The sequence below is a fragment of the Melanaphis sacchari genome, unplaced genomic scaffold (genome assembly GCF_002803265.2).
Source record: "Melanaphis sacchari strain LSU unplaced genomic scaffold, SCAv2.0 Contig34_pilon_pilon, whole genome shotgun sequence".
NCBI lineage: Eukaryota > Metazoa > Arthropoda > Insecta > Hemiptera > Aphididae > Melanaphis > Melanaphis sacchari.
The window spans coordinates 1,530,665-1,556,411 of NW_020271213.1; the positions used below are offsets into that span (position 1 = coordinate 1,530,665).

General features: G+C 23.4%; 2 protein-coding genes across 3 annotated transcripts in view; one reads left to right on the forward strand and one right to left on the reverse strand.

The window, feature by feature from the left end:
* The first annotated feature begins 1,772 nt into the window (after nucleotides 1-1,772).
* LOC112596817 lies at nucleotides 1,773-6,305 on the forward strand. Of its 2 annotated transcripts, XM_025342625.1 has the most exons (4): nucleotides 1,773-2,101; nucleotides 2,182-2,301; nucleotides 2,764-2,971; nucleotides 6,117-6,305. In XM_025342625.1, exons 2-4 carry the CDS (start codon nucleotides 2,215-2,217, stop codon nucleotides 6,290-6,292), a joined length of 471 nt encoding a protein of 156 aa, XP_025198410.1. In that variant the 5' UTR covers nucleotides 1,773-2,101; nucleotides 2,182-2,214; the 3' UTR covers nucleotides 6,293-6,305. The 2 variants fall into 2 exon arrangements, with proteins under 2 accessions (XP_025198410.1, XP_025198409.1); XM_025342624.1 differs by lacking the exon at nucleotides 1,773-2,101 and having other exon boundaries at nucleotides 2,131-2,301.
* A 2,978-nt stretch (nucleotides 6,306-9,283) lies between these two features.
* The window catches only part of LOC112596837, a 120,071-nt gene continuing 103,607 nt past the window's right edge, over nucleotides 9,284-25,747 (reverse strand). The window contains exons 31-46 of the mRNA XM_025342660.1: nucleotides 23,651-23,897; nucleotides 21,660-21,814; nucleotides 20,349-20,514; nucleotides 18,920-19,157; nucleotides 18,524-18,740; nucleotides 17,879-18,029; nucleotides 17,488-17,613; nucleotides 17,238-17,413; nucleotides 16,518-16,631; nucleotides 16,281-16,438; nucleotides 15,601-15,833; nucleotides 15,004-15,231; nucleotides 14,139-14,363; nucleotides 12,566-13,139; nucleotides 11,991-12,130; nucleotides 9,284-11,910 (exon numbers count right to left, since the gene is read on the reverse strand). Of these exons, the coding sequence (XP_025198445.1) occupies nucleotides 9,724-11,910; nucleotides 11,991-12,130; nucleotides 12,566-13,139; nucleotides 14,139-14,363; nucleotides 15,004-15,231; nucleotides 15,601-15,833; nucleotides 16,281-16,438; nucleotides 16,518-16,631; nucleotides 17,238-17,413; nucleotides 17,488-17,613; nucleotides 17,879-18,029; nucleotides 18,524-18,740; nucleotides 18,920-19,157; nucleotides 20,349-20,514; nucleotides 21,660-21,814; nucleotides 23,651-23,897 (5,335 nt within the window). The 3' untranslated portion in view covers nucleotides 9,284-9,723. The remainder of the gene's footprint in view (nucleotides 11,911-11,990; nucleotides 12,131-12,565; nucleotides 13,140-14,138; nucleotides 14,364-15,003; nucleotides 15,232-15,600; nucleotides 15,834-16,280; nucleotides 16,439-16,517; nucleotides 16,632-17,237; nucleotides 17,414-17,487; nucleotides 17,614-17,878; nucleotides 18,030-18,523; nucleotides 18,741-18,919; nucleotides 19,158-20,348; nucleotides 20,515-21,659; nucleotides 21,815-23,650; nucleotides 23,898-25,747) is intronic.

Sequence of the window (25,747 nt, forward strand, 5' to 3'; positions counted from 1 at the left end):
ATTTAATTTTTAAAGCTAAGTGTTTATTGCAAAATAATTTTGTTCAAAATTAATTAATTGATTTTTCACGAGTATTATTACTATTTATAAGCTTATACAGCATAAAACGAATAGCTAAATGTTCTCCAAAATAAGACATTACTTAAAACGAAGGTAAAACAGTACTACAGAAAATATGAAAATAAAATAAAAAATAAAATATATCATTAATTTTTGTATAATCGTTTTTTATATATTTCATTAGCTATAGTAAATCCATAGCATAAACTATTAAACACGATTTTAGTGTAACAAAAATTTACAAAATAAAAGTTAAACGACTTATATTATACAATTCCAGATGAGACATTTTAATTATTAATTTACAAATATTTACATTTTATTTTATTAAAATTAAATAGAATACGTTGTATAAGATATATTTTAAATACATTAATTATCTGCACAAAAAATATTAAAACTGTATGTATAAAGTAAAGAAAAATTTAAATGTTGATTATTAATCTTGTAAATATAATTTAATTTAACACTTTTCATTTATAAAAATATCAATTTTTGGATTTAACTTAAACAAAAATAAGTATTGCGCCTATATTGCATTCTGTATCAAAATGCATAACATTTTTCGAAAGTTTTATATAGTTTGTTTGTATTTTAAATTTAAGTATTTGAAAATGAATCAAAATGAATATGATTTTATGACTCACTGATTTTGGTTAATTTTAATACTAGATAACAAAATAAATACTTGTTTAAGTTACCAATTACTATAATTGTTATTTTGTAATAATTGTATTAATATTTAGAAATACCTACACTCACACATCGCCAGATTAGCCTGCCGAGTCTTAGAATTTCTAACATTTGATTACAAATAAATTATAGCTACTGCTACTATACGGTTAAGTAATTCGATTCAATTATTATTTTCTACCAATATTTGTACCAATTTATCACTATTATAAAAAAATAATATTACAACTTAAAACTCATAACCATTCTATATTTTGAGTGACTCACCGAATTTTATTCAATAAATCATCACGCCAATCCGGCCCTACTCCAAAATTACCCTTTAAGTGTTAAAAATACAAAAAAAAAAAAAAGTACTATAAAAATATTATTTAATAGTACCCTATTTTTACAAGAAATTAATAGATTATACTATAATATTAATGAATTAGTATATATTTCACTTTATTTTTGTAAAATATTTCAATAGAATTTTATTTATAAATTAATAAAACCATACGATTACCTGTCTTATTGATTTTTATACTCTTAAATGAAGTAAAATAAACCTACGGAGGGGAAATACAGTAGATTTTAAAACCATTTATTAAAAATCATTATACAATAATATAAATTAATTCAAATTAAAATATGTGATATTAATAATTTATGTACCTATTTAAGACAAAATTTTAAGCTTGTGTTTAATTTTCACAATTATTTATTTTTGCACTAACTTAAGAAATTTATATCTCATGTTATACCTAATTATTAAAGAAAATTTACTATTTTCATAGATTTATAATTTTTTTTTTTAGATTATTATTTATTAACACTAAATAATATACACGAATGTTTAATTTCAAGCTGATAAGTAGAAGTAGTATTGTTAAAACGTATTAAGATGCATACCACATAAGAGTTTATTCTCTATTTTGAATATTTTATTTTATTCTATAAAGCTGGTACATTTTCATAATTTGATAAATGTTAACATTTTTATTGATTAATATATTATATAATATACTGTTCCTGTTGTTTTATTTTTATTCTATAGATGGTTATAATTTAGTATAAAATTAGTGCTGGTAGTATCGTGACTAAGGTATTCGTATGGTGTAAGTAGACAATCCGCTATGATTGAATTAACTAGCTTACTAATAATGGCTTCAATTATTATATAAGGGTCATGCGCTTTAAATCCTATAATATACGGGCAATAGCTATTCCTCCTTTTTTTCTTTAAAAACCTTATTCGATAGCCGAGACTTAACAAAAGTTAACGAAGTTTATTCTCAATTGTGTATCAATAATTTTTGTTATACTATATGCTTTGTTTCTCAGTTTTTCAATATCTATTTGTTGTTCTGTAAATAATTGCACACTTTTATATATATATATATATAAATATATGTGTATATGTTTAATTAAATTAAATTTGTTTTAGAGATATTTATAGTGAATTAACTCAATACAGTAATAATGAATAGTGATCAATGTGACGGAGATGTAGTGATGCAGGAAGAAGTGACAAAACAAAGAATATTAGCTCAGAAAAAAGAAAGAAAAGTAAGTATATAGTTATTATACGTAATAATATTATTAATAATCAATTAAAAAATAAAATAATAAAATTGAAACGAAAGACTTATAGTTCTAAATGTTTTTAGTTTTTTTTTCTTAGTTTTACTCTAAACGAAGTGATGAAGTAAAAAATTCAATAAATTTATACATATTTCTTATTCTTTATAAATTTTAACATTGAAGTTGTATTCAGTTTTAAGCGCGTTCCAAAAATGTAATGTAAATAATAAAAAACATTAAAATTTTGTCAATTTTGTAGACAGTGTTAAATTAAAATGTATTATATTTTATAAATATTGAGAATTTACTGCTAATATAAAAACTACAGGTTTAATACCTTATTAAAATAAAAATTACCATAAAAAGTTTATAAAATATAATAAATAAATTATCTGATTATTTTTTTTTTAGTAATTATAATTTTACCTATTTTTTATTTTCCTATAGATAAAAATTATTCGGATTTTGACCGTAATTGCATATCTAGTGTCGGTGTCTACTGTGGCGACCATGTTGTCGGCTTATTATATTTTTGTATGGAACCCACAAACTGGTAATAACACTCAAACGCCTAATCCTGAAAGATTGGTTATAGCATTACAAAGAGCTAGTAGTGACTATGTTTTTGCTAATAGCGCTGACCACGAATATACAGGTAAACATGTGTCGTTAAAATTTTTATAAAATGTATTGATGTATACTTTCTTATATACTTAATTTTTTAACCATATAATATATAAAATAAATTTATCATTTTGATAGTTTTTCGTACCAATAATTGAATAGTATAGTACCTATATTATGATACAATATTGTATTGTAATATATAAACGAATAACAATTATATTTTTATCAAACAAATTTATTTCGAAATCTGCATATTAATACTAAAACACATAATAGTCGCCTCCTGAAGTAAAAAAAAAAAAGTCTATAAATTGTACATAAATTTTCTCTTGGCGTATCGTAAATTTTACTAAAAAAGATAATAGTATAATATGAAGTTCTTCCCAAACATAAAATAAAACAACGAAATTTATTATGATGAAACAAAAAAAATATCTATATATCTATGAGATTAATGTTTATCATTATTACGTAATATTATATATATTTAAATTATATTAAAATATATGTAACTGTAAACTATTCTTGAATTTTTTTAATGGTTATAAAATACCTGGTAATCAGAAGCAACTAGTGTATATATTAACCTTTTTTTATTTACGATAAGGATAGGAGGCAATTTGTATATTATGAGATAAAACTAGTATGCACAGAAATACAACTGTGGCTAGCTTAAATAATATAATAATATTGATTATTTTCAAAAATAATTTTTGAAGTAGATAGTTTAAAAACATAAAAATTTAAATAAATTTTAAACGAAATTATAATAATTAATTTATTTGGATAAATTCGTTTAAGAAAAACATAATTTTAAATAACAATAATAATTTTAACATGACTGCAATATCATCTGTATAAGATCATATATAAATCGTTCTTATATCTGAATAAGTTAATAAAAAAAAAAAATAATCGATAATTTATTTTTTTTAATGCAATTAAAGTTAAAATTTTGACGGAATTCGACTAAATTTCAAGAAAATGCAAACTATTTTCTAGTTAGAAATTCATAAGGATTTTCTTTTTTTATAAAAAAAAAGTTTTGAAAATTTAATTCAATATTTCTCATTAGTACCTATTTCATACTGAAATTATAAAATCTTAAAAATATACACAAATAATTATTTTTTATAGACATTTTAAGTTAAAATTTGATGAAATTGCTAAACCAAGGCTTGCATTTAAAAAAAAATATTTTGGTATACGTTTTTAAAATTATAACGTTATACAAATTTTGAGTTTATCGTTATTTAGAATTTAAACGTTAATAAACTTTTACGTTTATCGTTATCCAGAATTAGAATTTTTAATATATTTCATAATTTATAACTATTAAATAATTGGAAATTCATTATTCCTTTTAATGATATACTATTTACAACATTTTCCGTTATGTTTTGTTTGATGATATATCATATATTTTGTTAATCGTTACATTGTTTTGGTTTATGTTATTTAATTATTTATGTTTATCGTTTTCCATTATAATTACGTTTACAAATTTTAATCATTTTTTGTCAAATATAACGTTATTATAAAGTTTGCAAGCCTTGCTTAATCATAAATAACGACGCTAATTATTTTGTTAAAATTTGCATATAATATTATATAATTTTTATAATTCATGGGAATTTAAATATTTTACTTAAAAAATAAATTTTACTTTACGTAATGAAATTTTCAAAATATATAAACTAATTTTATGATATATCCTATATTATTTATGGTTAGATGATATTAACTTAAAAATAAATAAAACTTTAACATGGTATAAATATATATTATTTCAACAATTAAATGTCAATAATATAATAAATGCAATGTTTTTGTCAAAAATTAAATTAATTAAATAGCAAAATCAATGATTTAAATAGATAACTAATATCCAACAACATTTCATGTAATATTTTAATGATATAAGCCGACACTTACAATCATTTTTCATATACAATTATTTGTTACTGAATTCGAATTTGACACACGAATTACAATGACCCATTCGATGCCTAATGTATAGCAAAGCGGTGTCATCACTTTTCTATATTTTTTAATTTAACATTTAACCAATCTATAACTGATTTTAAGATTTTAAGCTTCAAAAATTCAAAATATTTATATTACCTATGTAATTAAAACAAAAAAGAGGTAAAGTAAAAAACCAGGCTGTCAAAAATATTAATTTTAGTTAAGATAAAGTGTTAGAAACACCCAAAGTTATACCATTATTTTTCCATTGCTTGGGTGCCAATAAACATGATAATTTTTAAGAGAATTATTTCGTTAAAAAAGTATATTTGATTATTTTTTGAAAGCATTTTTTTTTATAGTTTTTATAAAATTTAAAATCTGGGCTTTGAACTTATCACAAATTATTATGTATACGATAAGTTATGTTCAAGTATAACTGTATCTGTACGAGTAGGGGATAAATCTAGTACGACATAATTTTATCAAATTTAAATAAAACACGAGACATAACTTATTAAATAATCAAAATTTTTTCAATTGTTCATTAATAATAGTTGAAAACGATAAAAAATACAAAAATTAAATATTTTGATAATGACATACAATAATTGAATTTATTAAGTTACTTAAATTTTTTTTAGTTTAGCATTAGTTCAATAATAATTTAATCATTTGATAAATGTAAAGTTTTTGAGGTTTCCTATATAAGATTTGTTTAATTTATTTTTAAGTCAATCATAAATATTTTATACAATATAGGTAGTAAACAGAGTCATGTTTAATAAAAAAATTATGGATATTTATCTTTCTAATACATTTAATTATTTCAATGATTAAACTTCTTAGTGCGATGTATTTAGGCTAAAATTTTAATACACTTTATTTTAAATTTTTGCTATTTTGCATTCAATATTTACCTATTAATAACGGGATAGTGAAATGATAAGTGATAACACTATACTACGTATTTTCTATATTTATCATTTTAAAAAGAATTGATATTTATTCGTATAGATAAAATAAATATATTACAATCATATTATAATTTACAGTCTAATAATATAAATCAAATCATATTACATTTAACCCAAGTAGTCATAATATATAAGCTTAGGTTAGTATAATATTAATTAACCATGCAACTTAAATTCTGTGTTATATTTAATTCACTACTATAAATATGATTGTTTGATTCCTATCAGATAATGGAAGATTTATATCAGAAGTGAAAAATAGTTATAAGACCAACGATCAATCTAACAATCCAGAACGATCCATTAAATTTCAATCATCGAAAATCAAATCTTCGACGACTCACGTTCAAACGCCAATCGGTAACATTTCAGAATCATTTATTGTGACTAAAAATTTATCATAGCCTTAAAAACATACATTTTATTATATTTAATTGTATTTTAATTTAATTCTAAATTTTAATATGAATGAAAATAAAAATAGGAAGATTATTTACAGTGATAAAGTGATTCACATAAATTATTTTTTTGATGCTGCGTGTTAAACATAAAATATCATTAGTCTATTATTATCAAGCGAGTAATGTGGTTAATACGTACTTACGTATAGTTTTCAATAGAAAATAAATAAATAAACAATTGAACACAAAAAAACTTTTGAACAATTATTATTATTCACATAATGGCTTTACACATTTGGCTATATCTTTGTTAATAAACAATTTTTTCTTTTCTTAAAATAGTTATCGTATTTTATTTTTTTATAAAACAATCGATCAACTGTTAAGTTTATTTTACCACTTAGTTTCCATCAAATACAAAATTACACATAATAATGTTATACGCTGCATTTTTCAATTGCTTATTATTTGTATTTTTTTTTATCAGTGTTGTATTTCTTTTATTTTTTATCATAATTTTACAAAATAACTTATTGTTTTTTGATATATATAGTTTTAATGATGAAATTTATTTTTAACTACTTACATAGAGTGTTTTTACTATTATTTATCGGATTTCTCATGGGGTATACTCACGCAATTACGAGTAGATACTTTGGGTAAAGTACATCACAAGTTAGGTATACATAAATATTCTGTTTTATCAGTAAAAATATTATTAAAATAATAAACACACTATAATTCTGCTTTAGTTAGAATTATTTTGATATCATTTTAACATAATTACATGCAAAACTTATAACAAAACTTCGATTAATTTGTATAGTATGATTCAATTTAGTTTTTTAATATTATGTAGTATAGGTTTCCAGTCATATTATTGTAAGCTGCTATATAATTTTCTAAAATATATAATTTATTGAAATAATGTAATACAATATTTTAAATATTAATATTGTTATAAAAATATGGATTTAATTTGTAATTTACAATTAATGCTTTATATTTTATTTTTCAACCAACCAAATAATTGAATTTGAATGAAATCTATATAAAGAAAGAATTTTTACTGCATCCTATTTTAAACTTGTTTTATTAGTATTATTAGTGAGAGAGGGAGGTGGAAAGGATTAATTAATACTTTTAGTCATTTGATAATAATGTTTTTAGTAGTGATGGTGTGAGATTAAAGTGTGTTTGTAAAGTGATAATTATTATTGCGTGATACATTAAAATCAGAGTGTTTTAAGTCGGAGTGTATGGGTGCTAACATTAATTGAGTCAAGTCTAATGAGTAGACTGGATTTTCTCATATTTGGAGCTTTTCCGATAGTTAGCTGGATAGTCACCTCTTTTACATTCTTGACATGGTAAACAGTAACAAATATGAATTTGGAATAATAATTGTAACATATTATATGTTAATATGAAACAATAATATTTAAAAATGAAGCAAGAGTAAAAATTATCATTTTTTTGTTAGTTCACAATGCTTATGATTAAAATAGGTAATGAGTTGTGTTAAAAAAAAAAAAAAAAAAACTGTGAAGATTTTAGGAATAGTTGAGCCACTAAACATAAAATAATAAATACGTTTGTCATGATAATATTATAAAGTATAATAATATTATATAGATTACATAACATAATATAGGTATAATGAGTAAAACAATAAATGGTATTTTAACGGCAATAAATAAAATACATTGATTAAGGTTAACAGGGTTCTACAGAACTTAACCCAACAATTTATATAATATACATATTACATATACATGTATATTATACTAGATATTTAATAAACATTAATATTATTGATAAAAATCTTCAATACCAACACATATTAGATGTTAACATGTATAAAATAACTGATAAGTGATATCTCGTTGTTGTCATTATCATAAAAACTGTTTGCAATGCCATAGTCACAGGAGGACACTAGAAACACATATCCATTTGAAATATCTAGTTTTATTGTCAAATTAAATTTGTACATAATGAAAAAAAAAGTGAGATGAATTCGTAATACATTAATTGTATTAATAATTCCTGGTACTGAAAATTATGATTGATTTTATAATTTAAATTTATTAAACATAGATATTTGTGACGAAATTTTTGATATTTACTAGATATGTGTTAGTGTCCTTCCTAGTTAAAAATTCTAGCTGCTGCACAGTCTTTCTTATAAATTTATTAAATATGAGATTCAAATTTTAATGATAATTATAGTTATAGTTAAACGATAATGATGATAATAATATTAGATATTATATTATAGATAATGATAATAATAGTTATAATAATAATAATGATAAAAAAATATAATACAAATAAAATATTAATAAGAATAATAGAAATAATAATAATAATAATAATAATTATTATTATTTTGATAAGTGTACAATAAATAATAATAAAAGTAATGATAATAACTAATTATAATAGTAATACTAATTATAATATTATGAATAAAATGAATAATAATTATATTAATAATAGTTTATATAATTTAAAATACTGTAGTAGAAATTTTCACATTTTACTGAGAAAATTACAAAAAAATATTAATAACATATACGAACAATACATAGAGACGATGTTGGAGATACATAAAATAATTATATTTATAAAATGACTAGATTTGCAACAGTTTTAACTAGGAATTTCAAATAAATTCTTACACACATAACTTATTATAAGACTATCCAATAACTAATTGTTTTTTTTCTAATAACAATTTAGCTGTATAAATAATTATACGACTACCTAAGAAAAAAAAAACACTAATAATTGGATGTCCCAACAACCTCTAAGACTAGTAACTAACCACTAGCTTTGGAATTTTCAGCTCAAATATAATATGAAAAATAATTGATAAGGTAAAAATGGAAAATAATTGGCATTATGAAATCATAATATACAATTAGAAATAAAATTTATTAATTTTAACAAATTATTGTACAAAAATAAAAAAAATAAATAAAACTCAGGATTTTGGTTAGTTTTAAAATAGCTAATTAGCTGCATAAATAATAATGTATATTGATCAGAAGATAAAAAATGTCAGCTAATCTGCACATTCTTACAAAAAAAAAGAAGATAAAAGTATATATACATATATACATATATATATATATATATATATATATATACCATTAATCTCAAAATATAAGTATTAATGACTTATCTACTTACACCCTGAAAATGTTACGGTTCCCTGTGAAGAGAAATGAAGAACACCAAGCGGATTGGAGTATCGGAGTATAAATGATTTTGATTAAATACAGGATGGGAACACGGGGTTAAGCAAACAATCCATATTTTCATTTACAGAAATTCCATTTCGAGATTAAAAAAAAACTTTATTTTGTTCATACTATTGTACCAATATCGTGTCTATCACGTGCTCTTTGAAAGCAGCACAACATGTGTCAGGATTTCAAAAAACCAAATAACTGGGCTGGTGATTTTAAAAATCCTGAATAGGTATTTTCTTCAGCATCTTCACCACCACTACCGTCATCATCACAACCACGTTCAAGGCCACCACCACCGTCACCACTACCTCCTTTTTCTAAGTTTGCCCACCACATCTTCTCATGTTTTGCTAACATTTTTTTGTGAGCATGAGCTGCTTCTTTAATGACGTATTCCTTGTCATTTTCCGGATGCCGCAGACAATGACCGGGTAACGTTGGCAAACCACAAGATCTCCAACCTCGACTTACAGCAGCTATGCCCTTTCGGATCCTCATTACCCTTATAAACGTTTGCAATGCTTGTGAAGTCTTAGCAACCAGTCCTTCATCTTCATCTTCATTACTACAACGATCCTCTAGAACAAACCTACCAACTCGGGACCACTGTTTTAATGTGTTATATACTACCTCATCATCGTCCAATACCCTATATCTTATATCAGTTCTGCCCCAACATTGTTCTTCAACCAATATGAATAAAATTGGGTTTTCCATACGCCTAGCTTTAACTAAAATCTGAGCTAAAATATCCTGTGCAGTTGATCCTATAGGTACCTTAAGAATAACGTATGGTCTTTCTTCGGAAACATTATAAATACATACTAAGAACGTACGTATTTCATCCCACGATGATTCTGATTGACCATTTCCTGAGTTTTTTGATTGCAATGAAGTGAGCCACGCTCTGCTGCTTGGGTCGTCTCCAATTTTTTTTAGCACAAAGTATCCATCGCCTTTCCAGCGCGACTGCGCCTCCAACAGTTTTTCATTATAATCCAATACACGTTGTATCATGGGTGCGTCACCATTTTTCCATCCAATTCGCCTACGCTTGATATTTTTCTTTTTTTTCTTTTTCTTTTGTTTAGGTTCATCGTTATCGTAACTATTATCATCATTACCACCATCAGTGGCGACGTTACTGTTATTCCCCATATCGTCACTGTTATTGCCACTTATATTATTTGACACATCCCACGTCAAGCCGACTTCTTCCAGGAGCACATATGACTTCATTTCTTCGTCACCTTCCTTACGCCTGTCTAATGCTAATCGAATTAAATCTGTCGCAGTACTATCCTGAGTGACTTTGAACATAATATATGAGTTTTCAGAGAATACGCCAAAAACCATTACATAGAATTTTTTACGGTGTGTTGATAGGCCACTGTTTATTGTTCCATTATCTGCTGTTGGTGCTGTTGTAGAAGATGTATTTTCATCATCAATAGATCTTGGTACTTCTTCTTTGCTAAGAGTATATACAAATAACGCGGTAAGCGGTAGTGGCCGGTTACGCATGTTATGCATATCAATGTGCCTATATCCGTACAGCATGCTCTTGAGTGGTACTACGCGCTGCGCTAACGCGTGATTTGTGCTGGCATTAACTATGAGAAATCGTATGAACGCTAATTCTTTGAACAGCACATTAAACGTGAAAATTTGGTCCCACACAGGGTTCATTGAGTTACAAAAAATAGTTTTAGATTTTTTCTTTACACTGTCGGATGGTATGCCAATTATTTCGATTTCGACGTATACGTTAGCTCGAATCCCTCCATTTGGCGATAAGTACTGACCAGAGACAATGCTTAGGTTAAAACATATAGGATTCATACCATCAAAATGTTTTTCCATTGGATTGAATTGGCGGTATGATTTATGAGATGGATCATGCATCACTCGTGGTTTTAACACATAACCACTATAACCATTTTGTTCAAACATGGCTGCATTGACGTGTGAAGCCGTGGCTTCCTCAGACTGATAGTTTAGTGCTGCCATCTGTACACCATAGGACCAAAAATTTAATGGATTGAAGTTAGATGAATCTATCCTCATGCTAGCTGGATACACTCGTACTAACTGAGTTTCAGAATGTGCGATTAAATCCAATGGGCGTTTTTTTGCCAGCTTTTTAGCAGAATTTTCACTTAAAGAAGAACACTTATAGCACGGATGATGTGGGTTTATCGTAGTAGAACCACGGCTATGGTAGTGTTCTGTTGAAACAATTCCAGTAGACGATGTATTTACTATAGAACCATTATGACCACTAACACTACCATTACATTTTCGTTTATTTTTCACTAAACTGCTCGGACTTCTTGTATTTAAACCACGAAATTTTATCGCCTGAAAAAAAAATTAAAAATTAATTGTTATTATTATTTTAATTTTAATATTATAGTTATAATTACTGGTAATTGATTTACCTGGGTATAGATGACTATGTCAGATAGTTCTTTTGCAATTTGACTGTTATGTTTTTTATACTTTTCATCTTCAGCACATTTTTCATTTGACTTTGAACCGAACCTATTACGACCTTTGCTAAACTTTTCCGTTGCAGTTTCTAAAAATATAAATTAAGTATTATAGTTTATTAAAAAGTCTAATGAACTTAAAATATACTAAAAAGTTAGTTGAATAATAATTTTAATTAATCCCAACATTTTAATCATAACAATAAATATATAGGTATATTAGTATAAAACTATTATTTTTTTGTGTATATTATTTCAATGAATAATTAATATAATTATTAATGTAGAACTATTAATAGCCTAATAATGATAAAAAAAAATAGTTTTCATCTAAATTAATATTCATATTAATTTCATGCTTAATCGTAATGATAAATCTTAACCATTTTTTTTTTTTTTTTGAAATATTTGTTATCCCTATTGAAATTGTGAACTTTTTATGATTTAAGTACTTAAAACTGACTTTAAATTATCCGTGAAAGTTTATTTATATTATTACTTCTAAGTTTTTAATGTAACATTACTTTTAAAATCCATTTCGTCACTATCATCATATTCTTCATCATCCTCTTCGTATTCTTCTTCTTCCTCGATGGTGGTAGCCACATCATCAATGGTGGTAGTACCAGCACTGGCTGAACTACTTCTATGAGGTCCAATATTAGGATGACTGCTTACTACTGAAGGCACGACATTATGATTATTTTTAACAACTGAAGTTACTACATTTGTTTGATTGCTGGCCATTTTATGTTCAATATTAGACTGATTAATATCCAATGAAGATTCAACAGTTGGATCCTTGATTACCACTGAAGATTCAATAATAGGATTCTTGTTGGCTACTGATGAACTGACGTTAGAATTTATACTAACGGAAATTCCGGCATTAGAATGATTACTGGCAACTGAAGATGCAACTTGTGTACTTTTTGTGCTACTGTTATTATTTTTTATTCGATTCTTTTCACTTTCCAACGGTGCAATCTTTTTATTTTTTATTAAAATTTTGTATTTTAATTGACTTGGTGATGGTAGCTGAGGTTCATAATCAGAGTCAAACATAAAGCCCTTCACCAATTTTTCACCAAAAACGGACTGAAAATGAATACACATAATAGAAAAACATGTATAACGTCTTATAGAAATCATTTAATTAAATAAACATATTATTGATATAATTAAACTATTTAATAATACATTTATAAACTAAATTTTCTATATTATAATTTAATGTAAAGTAATAAATTACGAACTAAGATTTATAAGCTTTAATAATTGTCTTCAAATCTCAGGTATTATATCATTAATTGAGGCATACATCATGATTTAATTTTGAAAAAATAAATGCAAAACAAAATCTTATTATTTATTTTGTAAAACGATAATCAATAGTTCTTAAACATGAAATGGTTTTCACTTTATTGGTATCTTTAAAGATAATTTTGAGAAATAATAAAACAACAACATTTTCGATTCTAAGTGAAACGATTAATGTATTGATTTTACAATATGTTTTATGTATCTCTATAAACGATAAAATCCTTTAATTTTCATTTTAAGAGCGATATTGGATGGAAAAATGTTGAACAAAAATTATTCATTGACTAGAAAAACTTGACAACTTAGTACACATTTTCTTATAAGTTTTTAATTTTTGTAATAAAAAATATCACAAATGTACAATTACAATTTTTTTTTTTTAAGTGTTTAAACATATTTTTAACAAAATTTGACAAAATTTTAAAAACGCAAAAATTATTTTGAAGCTAGAAATTCATAAAAATTATAATTATTTATCCTCAAAAATAATTTTTTTTTAAATAACGATTAATGACTTTAATTGCTTAAAAAAAAAATAAAAAAATATAATAATCATGAAATAAATTTTCTGATTTAGGCTGACTGACCGTTTCAATTAGAATTGTTTTTCGTATACAAGTATACATTAATATTTTTGTTATTGTTATTGTTATTGTCATTGTTATTGATAACTGTTTTTTTTTTTTTTTTTTTTTTTTTTTGTATTCAGGAATAAAAAGTAACTTAAATGATTAAAAGAAAATTAAAAATCCTAAAATGTGTAAAATATTATACCTCAAAAATTTCTGCCATACGAGCTTGTTGAACCAGTGAACAATGGTTTTCAATAGATAATATGACAGGATATGGTGATGATACGAATGCAAAACGATTAATTGAATCTACAGCTCCAAGAAATGGTATTTTTGATGTAAAAGTATGTCCATGATAGATCAATGGATTACCATCGTCGCCATCCCAACAGTCCAACTCAACACACCGACAACCAGCCAACAATACCTAAAATAAGTTTATATTCATTTATTTATATAATAACACATTTTTAACGAATGAAATATTATGATAATTATAAACTGTTGGATGAAAATTTGGATTTATTGTTTAAAAGTTAAAAACAGAATATTTTTCAACAAATAGTTGATACATGCTATGTCTATGTAAATTTAATGTTTAATAATAATGAAAAATTTCAAATATTTATTTAAATAATCATTTGCAACTCAAAACTTAAATATTAGTCAAAATAGGTAATAACACATTTATGTATATCATGTCTAAAGTTAATTTAATTTTATACTTAAAAACCTAAAAACTCATGAAACAGATTTTAACATTTAAATATAATTCGTTATTTTAAAACATACTATCGCAATAAAATAAAATCTTTTTTTTTTTTTTTTTAGTTGTTTTTCTAGATATGCTTCAAGTTTATAACAATTTAAATTAATTAATAATTTAATACATTAAGTTATATCATTATTATTACATATTATTTCACTCATAAATGTCACAAAAATAACTTATTGAGCTTTTTTTGTTTTATTAGAAAAATGTTTATTTTATTAAATTGTATTTCGTAGTGATTAATTGTATATAATAATAAAACATTGTAATAATATTATTTAATCTAAAGTTTTACCCGACTATAAAGGTCAATAGAAGAGTCGCCTTTCAACTGGTGACCAGTAAGGTATGTATTATGTGATGAAGCAATATAATAACAAGATAATGGAAAGTTCATATCAGAATTTTCGATTGCAAAATCTGGTTCACTGAATACGCTATTGTTCCTTAACATCATATATTTGGCAAATCCTTCGAAGGATAGACAATTACGAGCACTAATTTCTGGGTTTGGTTCGTAGATCTATATATATACATATAAAAAAAAAATAAATAAATAAATAAAAATAACAATAATAAAAAATATATATTTCAATAATCAATTATATAATAAAAATACTATTTTTAAATATTTATTAGTCCAAGTACAATTATTAATTGATTCAAGATTCACAATACTAAATTAAACTATTAAGAGATTAAATAATGAAATAAATTCATTATCTGTTTTCTAAATAATAAAGTGTGAATGAGTTTGTTAAAAAAAAATTAATTTAAAATTTTTATTATATTATAATACTTACATATAATCTTTAAATACCTATTGAATAATGATTTACAAAGGTGCAAATATTCTTTATTAATAATCACATATTTATAAAATATATCATACCTGAATTAATATTCGAGCTTCATCCTCGGTACAAGTTATCATTTGTCTATTTTCTAAGAAACTAATTAAGTCATTTATTGACCATGTTGCTGCAGACTGTGATGTCTCTACACCAGTGCAATTAGAAATTATACTAGACGCTGCAATAGCATCAAATATACGTTTTTTTTGAATTGTTGCATCAATTGGTTGAACGAGGTTATTTCCATTGTTTTTATTAATTGAAATTAAACCTATAAAAATATTGACGATAAAGAATATTTTAGTTGTTATATTCTGGTAAACTAAGATTAATGTAAAACAGTATAATAATAAAAAATTAAAATAAGAGAATAAAAAATGGTACAACAAATTAGAATTTAGAATTTAGAATTAGTAGGTATATAATTTAATTATTTTTGACTTATCATAAAATGTTGAGGTATAAAACAGTATATTATGTTAATTATATATTATTGGACAAACAAATATTAACGTTTATGTAATGTATTTAAATATATAGTTATGTAATCTTTTAATAAAACAATCTAGTATTAATATTAGATTTATCAGGCTAATTTAGCACAATTTTTATTAGTAAAGGAATGATAAAAAAAGCTTATTCTTATTAAATTAATTTATATTATAATTTTAATATTGTTATTTTTTTTTTAAAACTAAATAAATTGAAACTATCTTACTTTGAGTTTGTTCAGATGTAATTCTTGGAATAGATAAGGTTGCATTATTTTGTACGGTGATATCCTCAGATTTTTTATAATCAGATTTATGACTTGTTTGACTTGTTACTCCTCGTACTTGGTCGAAAATATCTCGTAAATCTTTACGCATTCTCAAACTGTAATAAAAATTAATAAAAGGCGAATAAAATATTTTTCTAAAATGTATTCATTTAAATCGATTAAAAATATATTTACCTGAAACTATCAAACAAAGCACAAAAATCTTCAAAATTTAATTGTGAATTATTTGGTGTCATTGTTGAATTATCAATATCACTCTGAGTTGGCTCTATAATTTTAGGAGGAATCCTTGAGCAAAAAAAAAAAAAGATAACATTTAAAAATATTATTATTACCAATGTTTCACATTTACAGAAGTACTTTTAAAAAATAATGATTGCAGAATACCATTTTAAATTAAAATTCTTGAATTATTAAATAACACACTCTGTCTAATAAGGAAAAAAAACTAAATTTAATTTATTTAATGTAGACGTGTATAATATTGTGTTAAAATTATAAAACATTATTTTTGAACCTAATACGTTATTTTTAAACTAAAAATTAAATATACAATATACAATAAAATATCATACTCGTATTTTATACTTAATTAGATATCAAATATTAAAAATTATAAAAAAATTATTAGTTAATATAATTTCCAATAGTTTTTACCACTAAAATTATTTTATATTCAAAATTCCAATCTAAAATAGATTTAATATAAATGTACGCAGCTGCGGCTTATGGACTTATTAAGTATTAATGAACTAATATACTAATGTACCAAATAATCTATTATAAATATATTAATAAAAATATATACGTATTATAATAAAGTATTGTTTATAGTAATGAACAAATAATTATGAAAAAAAATGATTTATCAAAATAATTTTAAATATAACTCACTTATCTGCGGATGTCGATGGCTCAGAAACGATATTTTTGTCGACGCTATCTCGTTCCTTATCATCTTCTGCTTGACTACATAATGTTGATGGTGAGTTACAACCACTGCTGGCCAAGTCTATTCTAGATTTATTGAATACGTCGTTGACATCGTAAGGTTTAAGAAGTCCATCATTCTAGGCACAAAATATTTTTATAGAAAAATGTTTTGACGTTTTAATTATTTTATTTTTAGTTCTTGTATACGTACAGACACACTAGCTACCGACTTTTTCTTTCGAAATCTCATTGAAGCAGCTCGTTTAGCAATGCTCGTCTCTGGTGATTGATTATTGGCCGCATTACCAGTCGTTGACCAATCTCTGCCTCCAAATAACTGTAATTTTACTCGATATAAAATCAACTATTATTAATTTACAATCAATTAAAATTATATCATCATTAAGCGCATCATCAATGCATATAACCGATATAAAGTTATATGTAAAATAATAATTTATACAAAATACAAACAGCCTTTGATATTCTTATTACTTACACGTAGTTGTACTCAGTTTTAATTATTTTGTAATTTATATATTAATTAATATATTATTAACGAATAATAACTTCTCTAATATAATTAATAAAACACTACTTACACGTATTGCATCAGCTGTCATTGGCCCACGACCAGATGAAATAATGTATTGATGTACGTAGTTGTTTTTAAGCCATATTGAACGTTTATCAACCGTTTGTATAACGTTTCGAAGTTTCTGAACCACCGTCTGAAGTCCATGGAGCCAAATGCTTTATAAATAAGTATGAAAAAATAAATATAATAATTCTATTATGTAATAACATAGTATTATACTAAAATAGTGAAAAGTAAGTATTTAAGGCTATTATTAAGTTTTAGTGCTTACATTTTATGATCACATAAATAGTTGTATACAATTAAGATAAAAACCTATATCGCATTTAAAATTTCTTACAATACATTATGATTTATATTATGTTTAATCAACTACATAAAAAATATCGATTAAAATGAAGCTATTTTATAAGATTGATGAAACAATATTCATTATTTTAAATTAATAAATACAAGTCATATTTTACTCATTAAAATTAAATAAGAAATATTAAATAATTATTTCAATAATTTATTGTTTGTATACATTTATATGATGTAACATGATTTTGAAAGTTGAATCTAATATAATTTGTATAATAAATTGAAGTACGTCTGACAAAAATCCTGTAAGTGTTAGATTTCAAAATATATACGATGTAGACTTTACCCAAGTAATCTTGGAGGAGCTAGCATATAAAATATGCGATTTTCACTTGTATTAGTTCCATATACTAGTCCCAAACAGCATTCTGATATCGAAAAATTGTTTAAACTATATTTTCTTAATATTGCCCCTCCATCAGCCATTACTCGATCTCTTCCAACTGCACCACCAACAAATATATCTCTAACAGTCGACAATTCCAAATATCCTTGCTGGAGACCTAATAAAAAATAATATATACATATATTTAAAAACACTATTTATTTTGATAAATAAAATATTACAGCATATATGTGTTTAGTATTTTAAGCGTTTTGTTAGTTAAAATAAATTTTAAAAACTAATTGATTTATATAAAATGAAAATTTTAATGATTTAGTTAAGAATTCGAAAATTTACCCATAACTGATGGACAGTTTATTGATGATCTGTTACGCAGCGCATTAGGTAAACTATCTTCAGGGTCGGTTTTCAAAGAGTAGTCCGGTGTACCAGAACTTCTTTTCAGTGCGCTCCACGGCGTCTTCTCCCAAGTCAATATTGAACAATTTCTCTCGAGACGCATGAAAATTCGAGCGGATCTGTTACTCCCCATGTCAGCTGCCCAATGAACAACAGTAGTCCCATGATGCATTATCTAAAATGAACAATATTTTAAAATTTGAGATTAAATGTGTACAATAATTTTTAAATTATTAGTATAGAATATTGGGTATTAAACTAAATAACATTATAATAAGAAGTATTTATACACAACATCTTTTTATTTTCTAATAAAATAAAATTGTATAACATAATAATTTTAGTTCATTATTTATAAACTAATTATGAATTTAAAAAAAAATAAAACTGTTATTGAAGTATACAGAATGTCGTAGAAGTCTTAATACACTATAAAGTACCAACGTGCTAATCAATGTTTTTGAATATAACATATCTATTTTGAATAACCAATGATGAAGAGTATTTTGAATATATTATGCGGTAGAAATAAAAAAAATAATGCAGTTTAAACATAAATTATAACATTGAAATTAATTTATTAATTAAAATCATAAAATATTTTTGAATTACTCTTTGTTTTTATAAGACTAAAATTTTGCTGCTTGCCATAATATAAAAAAAATTCTTCTGTAAGAAATTATTTAAATACAACAGATATACAATAATTATAAAAAATTACTTTTAAATTATGGTTATTGATTCTTACAGTTTTTCAAAAATTCAATGTTTTTGAAATTGTGTTAATATTTTTATTAATATATTAAATATTGTTAATGATTTTTATATTTAAAATGTTATCATGAAAATTGAGATTTATTAAGACGAATGAAATTTGGTTTTTTTTTTATTTTATTAACATTATTATGAACTTTGATAAAATCAAAAATTTAACCAACTATAACTTGGTTGATTTTTTCAGAATTTATTTTTATTAATATTTTAAAAATGTTTACTAAATAATTATTTAAATAACTTTAAAAAGATAATTTAAAGAAAAACAATATTAAAATATTCTATTATACTTATAGAATTATTATTCTTTTTAGAGACTATTCTTGAAACAACTTCATTCAAAAATATTGATTTGCCGCAGAAAACCTTCAAGTCTTGATACTGTTAAAGGATACATAGTAAACAATTTTCTATAGTATTGTGTTATAAAAACACGAGTAATGTTGTTATAATATGAGTGTTTTAACTTTTCTGCCATATATTTTAAAGAAAGAGTAAGTATAAATTCGTAGAAATGTTGAAACGTACACATTTTTATTATAAACATAACAGAAATATACTATATGAACAATATATTTTTGTTTCGTAATACCTGTAATTCATGATGACCGATCGTAAAATCTTTAGAGCTTGGAGACATTGCATGCGGTATTAATGAAACACCGTGGTCGTAGGCTAATGATTGTACAGGGTCGTATTTTCTAGAAAACTCTTCTTCACAATTATCTTGTAATTCACCATTATTTAACAAATGCAACCTTTAGAAGAATACAAAAATTAAATAACTATATTTTATATATTTTAACAATTAAAACAAAATTAGGTTTTTTAATATTATTTATTATTTGGTTTGTTTTATTTCTTAACAATAACATAAAATATTATACATATGTTACCAAACCATCATTTTTAATTAAAATCAAAATTAAAATAAACGCATTTATTTTTAAATTTTAAAAGTTTTTTATCTTTTAAAAACATAAAAACCTGTTCTTTACTATGTTATTATTGTTTTTTTTAAATTCATTCTTTAAAAAACGATAAAAATAAAATACAATACATTAGTTTTTAAAATTAATCAAGTTATATAATTTATTAAATATTTTTTTACAAATTATTTAAACATAACTTTTTTGTGATATCTTATTAGTTCTTTTTAAGTATATACAAAATTAATAGGTATATATATATATATATATATATGTATAGTACATATTAAATAGAAGTAAATTTAATTTAAAAAAAACAAGTAATAGAAAGAGAAATTTAATTATTGTATTACAGTTATTATGAATAAAATCCATCTTAAAAGTTTGAAAATAACTTTATAACTTAACTTTAATTTTCTAACTAGTTAGTCTCCAACCAAGCGTCAACTTTTACTGAGTATAGCGTCATTTTTATAGTAAATAGTAAAATAATAGAATATAGTTTTACTTGATATTTTTCATATAGCCATGATAACGTTATACTCAGTGGTTATGGAAAATTGTATTAAGTTTAGGAAACCAATCAGATAATTAGGTTACAAGTAATCACGATAATCGTATGCGTTTTTATTGTTAAGAATTGTACAAGAGGTGAATCTCTCATGGTATAAATAATTAATTAAATTATTTTAAATTATCATATATTTTTTATAATATAAATACTATTGTTTCATTTATTTTGAATCCATTGCATTCACATTCATTTAATACTCGTACAAATATAGTACAGAGTAATTTTTATTAATACATTTTTTTTTTTATGTTTTAGTTGTATGTATCTTTTATATATTTTTGTCAAATATATCAATTTATGCAGTAAGTAGATAGTTATGAATTATAACTGGTTTAATCAAGAACAATACATATTAAGTAATAAAAATACCTATTTAAACGTTTTTGTTTTCTTAACTTACTTTGCTTCGTATGTTTTCCTCTCAAAATAATGTCGATGATAATCTGATAATTCTTCTAGTACCGATTGTACTTTATAGATTTTTTCCATGTTAACAATTCCATCTAATCCAAGAGAAGTAGTATATCCATCTAAATATTCATGTTCTGCCAAATTCTGTAATTTATTGACAAAATGAATAGGATAGTTTGAGTTTAAATGTAATTTAATAACGTAAACGTAATAACATAAAAAAACATTCCAAATAAAAATTAACTTTTTGTTTTGCGTAATTAAAAATATTGAGATACCGTCATATTAAATATACTATTTTACAATTATCGGGAATGCTGATTTGACAGCTATTAAAATTAATAATCATCAAGTATAACACCTTACAATGCTTTCTAAAAGCGAATCGACGAAATTTGTTGAATTTCATATTAATATTCCGTGTTATGTATTTTCAGGAAGATTAATGATATATGAAAATGTTAATAAATATTTTAATATGTACATTACACTTATATAGGTAGTCTTGTAGAAGTAAATTTCACTATGAAATATATAATTGAGACGGAGTAATATATAAAAAAAAATATTAAATTTTATAATAATAATTTTCTATATTATATTTAATAATAATAAACACTTCTGATAGCAGACATTTTTTAATAATTAAAAAAACGGGTTAAGCTTAACCTAGTTTCTGCTGTATAGTATATCACAAAATGTACTTAATGTTTGTTATTGAGAAGATAACTATAATGGAGTATTGAATTTGAATTCAATGATTCATCATTGGACACAAGGAAACAATTGAGCGAAAGAGATAGTTTATCAGCGCTTAGCATAATATACTTATAAGACTAAATTGTTTATATCGTATGTAATTATTATTATGATTATGCTATTAGTAGTATTATATAAATTTGGTTGGTTCAATAAATTTAATTGTTTTTAAAAATCATTGCATACGAGTATTGCTTTCAAGTCAATATTCCTGTTTTTCTACTTTTTTTTTTTTTATCAATGCTATACAATTAAATAAATAATCAGGTTAGCTAAGTACAAAACAATTAGAAATTTCCTAATTTTCTAACTATTTCCATGTATTAATTTTATATTAAATTTCTACTAGAAACTACTATCAATAATGAAAATTGAAGAAAATCGTTGTTTCAAAAAGTGATGTCAGAAGCAAAAAAATAAAAATAAGAGTAAACAGATTATTTTAATATCGTAAATAATTAAAATAAATATATTTAAATGTTTTAAATCTTAAATATGTGTTATTTAATTAAAAAGACTACTTTCTTGATATTCGTTATATAGTACATACCTTTGTAAGCAAGAAAACGAAATATAATATTTTTCATTTTGAATAAGGATGCACTATTCAAATGGAGTTTAATAATGTTAATTTGATAAGTTGATAATCGTTTATCATCTATATTTATTACAGGTAGCTGTAAGTGTTTAACCTTTAATAATAATCTACCTAAATATTGTTTAGTCATCTTCTAAATAATATTTATTTAACAGCAATATTGTTTGTTATCACTTACCAACAATATAAATATTAAACAGCAATAATTTATAGAATATTACTAACTGTCGCGTCTTTAATTTTGTAAACATATTGACCCTACAAAGTTGTATTTAGACTGTCGGTTTCATAATGGACTGTTTATTGAAATCAATTGAAGAGATCAAGCCATTGCTATGCAAACAGGACCATTATTATTATTATTATTATTGTATAACGACAAAATATTATTGCCTTTGTCATACTCTAAAATGCGTTATTCTACGATAAACGGCATACCAATGATATTATTATGTAGGTAGTGTAAGTGCTTTGTATATATAATTTAAGTACAAAAATATAAACACCGATTCAAATGATTTGAGTCAAGCTCACAATAATAACAACATAGACGACTATACGGTTCACAACTCATTTTTGTAATATTTAATTGATGATTAAGCTGATATGATTTAGATAAATACCTCGCTTAAAACCTTGCCGTCTTGATCAGATAGCACGATAGCACTGGGCGTCTCTTTCATTATTTTCCTTATTTCACGCATAAAAGATCCAAAAAATGGTACAACTGGACAGTCAGGCATAGCTAAGGCTTTCTGTAGAAAGCTGTTGTATTGTGATGTTGACAACAAAGTGTCGGTCAGATAATAGAATAACGGAACCTTTTCTTTTTCCAGTACTGTTTGCATGAAAGGCCTTATTTTTTCTGATCTATAACACGTATCACAAAACATATTTAATGCATTGCGCTTAAAAAATTATTTAAATAACTCATAAACAATGAAATGTGCTAAAAAGTATGAACGTATTTAAAACATCTCATGTATTAATATATTTTGTTACACAGCCTCAAAAACTGATTTACAAATGTACACCGATATAAAAAAAATTAGAATTCTTATCTTTTAGTAAGATAATATTATGGCATCTTATTCCAGAGATGTTTTGAATAAGTTCAAATTTATTGGAATTATTATACTACACAAAAAACCAAATGATAGATATAAAACTATTAAACACAAAGCTGCGTAATATATTATTGAAACTTGGATATTTACTGAGGCCTATAAACGCTAGTATAATATAAATTTTTAGAATACATTTTTTAAGTTAATTATTTTCCTTACACAGCTAATATATTTACATCGTTATAACTGCATAACAATATTTATATAAGTAAGTTTCACTAAGTTCAAAAAGTGTACAATCTTAAAAAAAAAAATCCTATCTTAATAAATATAAGTGTATAGACAAGAATTTTAATAGAACTTTTATCAGAAAAAAAAATATATTTTTAGCTTATTAACTTAAAATTTATTTATCGTTAATTTTAAAAGCTAATACTAAGTATTATTTTTATTTTTTATTTCGTAAAATATTTAAGTATAAATTTTCATATTTCAACTGTGGCTTTAAGTTGAATAATATGTTATAAAAATAATAAATTGCGGTGAACATATTTAAAAAAAATAATGATTTTATAAATTTTTAAAATTGTTTACGATTTTAGAACAATTATTATGAAAATATTCGAGTACATAAAAATCATTTTTATTGATTAAATGTTAGCTATACATATTATGAGAACTAGTACATTAACGAAATATAATTTAATAATTTTTATATTGCGTTGTATTATTTTGTTACATTTTTCTAATAATTTCTTAGCATGAGAAATTATTCTTAACAACGAAATATAATATATATTAATTGTATTTCCCTATTCTCATTTTTAAACTAAACACGGAAACACATTTATAAGCTACTTCAATAGTTTTTTTATGTATCCAAAAATGATTTTAAAATTATATTTTGTACAATAATTATAAATTGATTATTTAGATTACTATATAAAATATTTAGAAAGTCTAAAAATCACAAAAATTCAAAACTGAATTGTTTTACATTTTTTTCTATAAAATTAATAAAAATTAAGTTATAAATATAAGTTTTAATAGATTACTGTTGATAAAATATTTATTATCTATATTGTATCTAATGTTCTCTAAATAAATGTTATTTTAATATTTTATCGAAATGTATTTATACATATATATTGTATATTGTATACCTAGCTGTAATAATTGTTTTCTGTTCAATACAAATAAAACTGTACCTATCTAAATTATTTAATTTTATAATTAAAAAAATATTCATAGTAAAAATAATAATTAATCTTATCAATAATAATGATGATATCCAATCTTTTAATTTTTATAAGCCTGAAATGTTCTTATTGTTTTAATTTGTATCTAGTTAAAACCAAAATTGTTACTTAAAGGATTTTTTTTTACAATAACTTGCAAAAAAAAAAAAAAAAATGTATAGTTTAATAATAAAGTTTATTAATTTATAATATCACATACTAAGCATAAATATTTCAAATTAATAATAATTAATGTAAAAAAACATAATTATAACAATTAAATTACAGTGAAATCTTGGTTACCAATCGTTCTAATAATCATAATATTTAGGTAAAAAAAAAAGATGTTTTTGAAGGAAGAAAGTACCTAGTGAGAATATTTTAGCAAAATAGATTTTTTCAGGTCTAGGCCAAT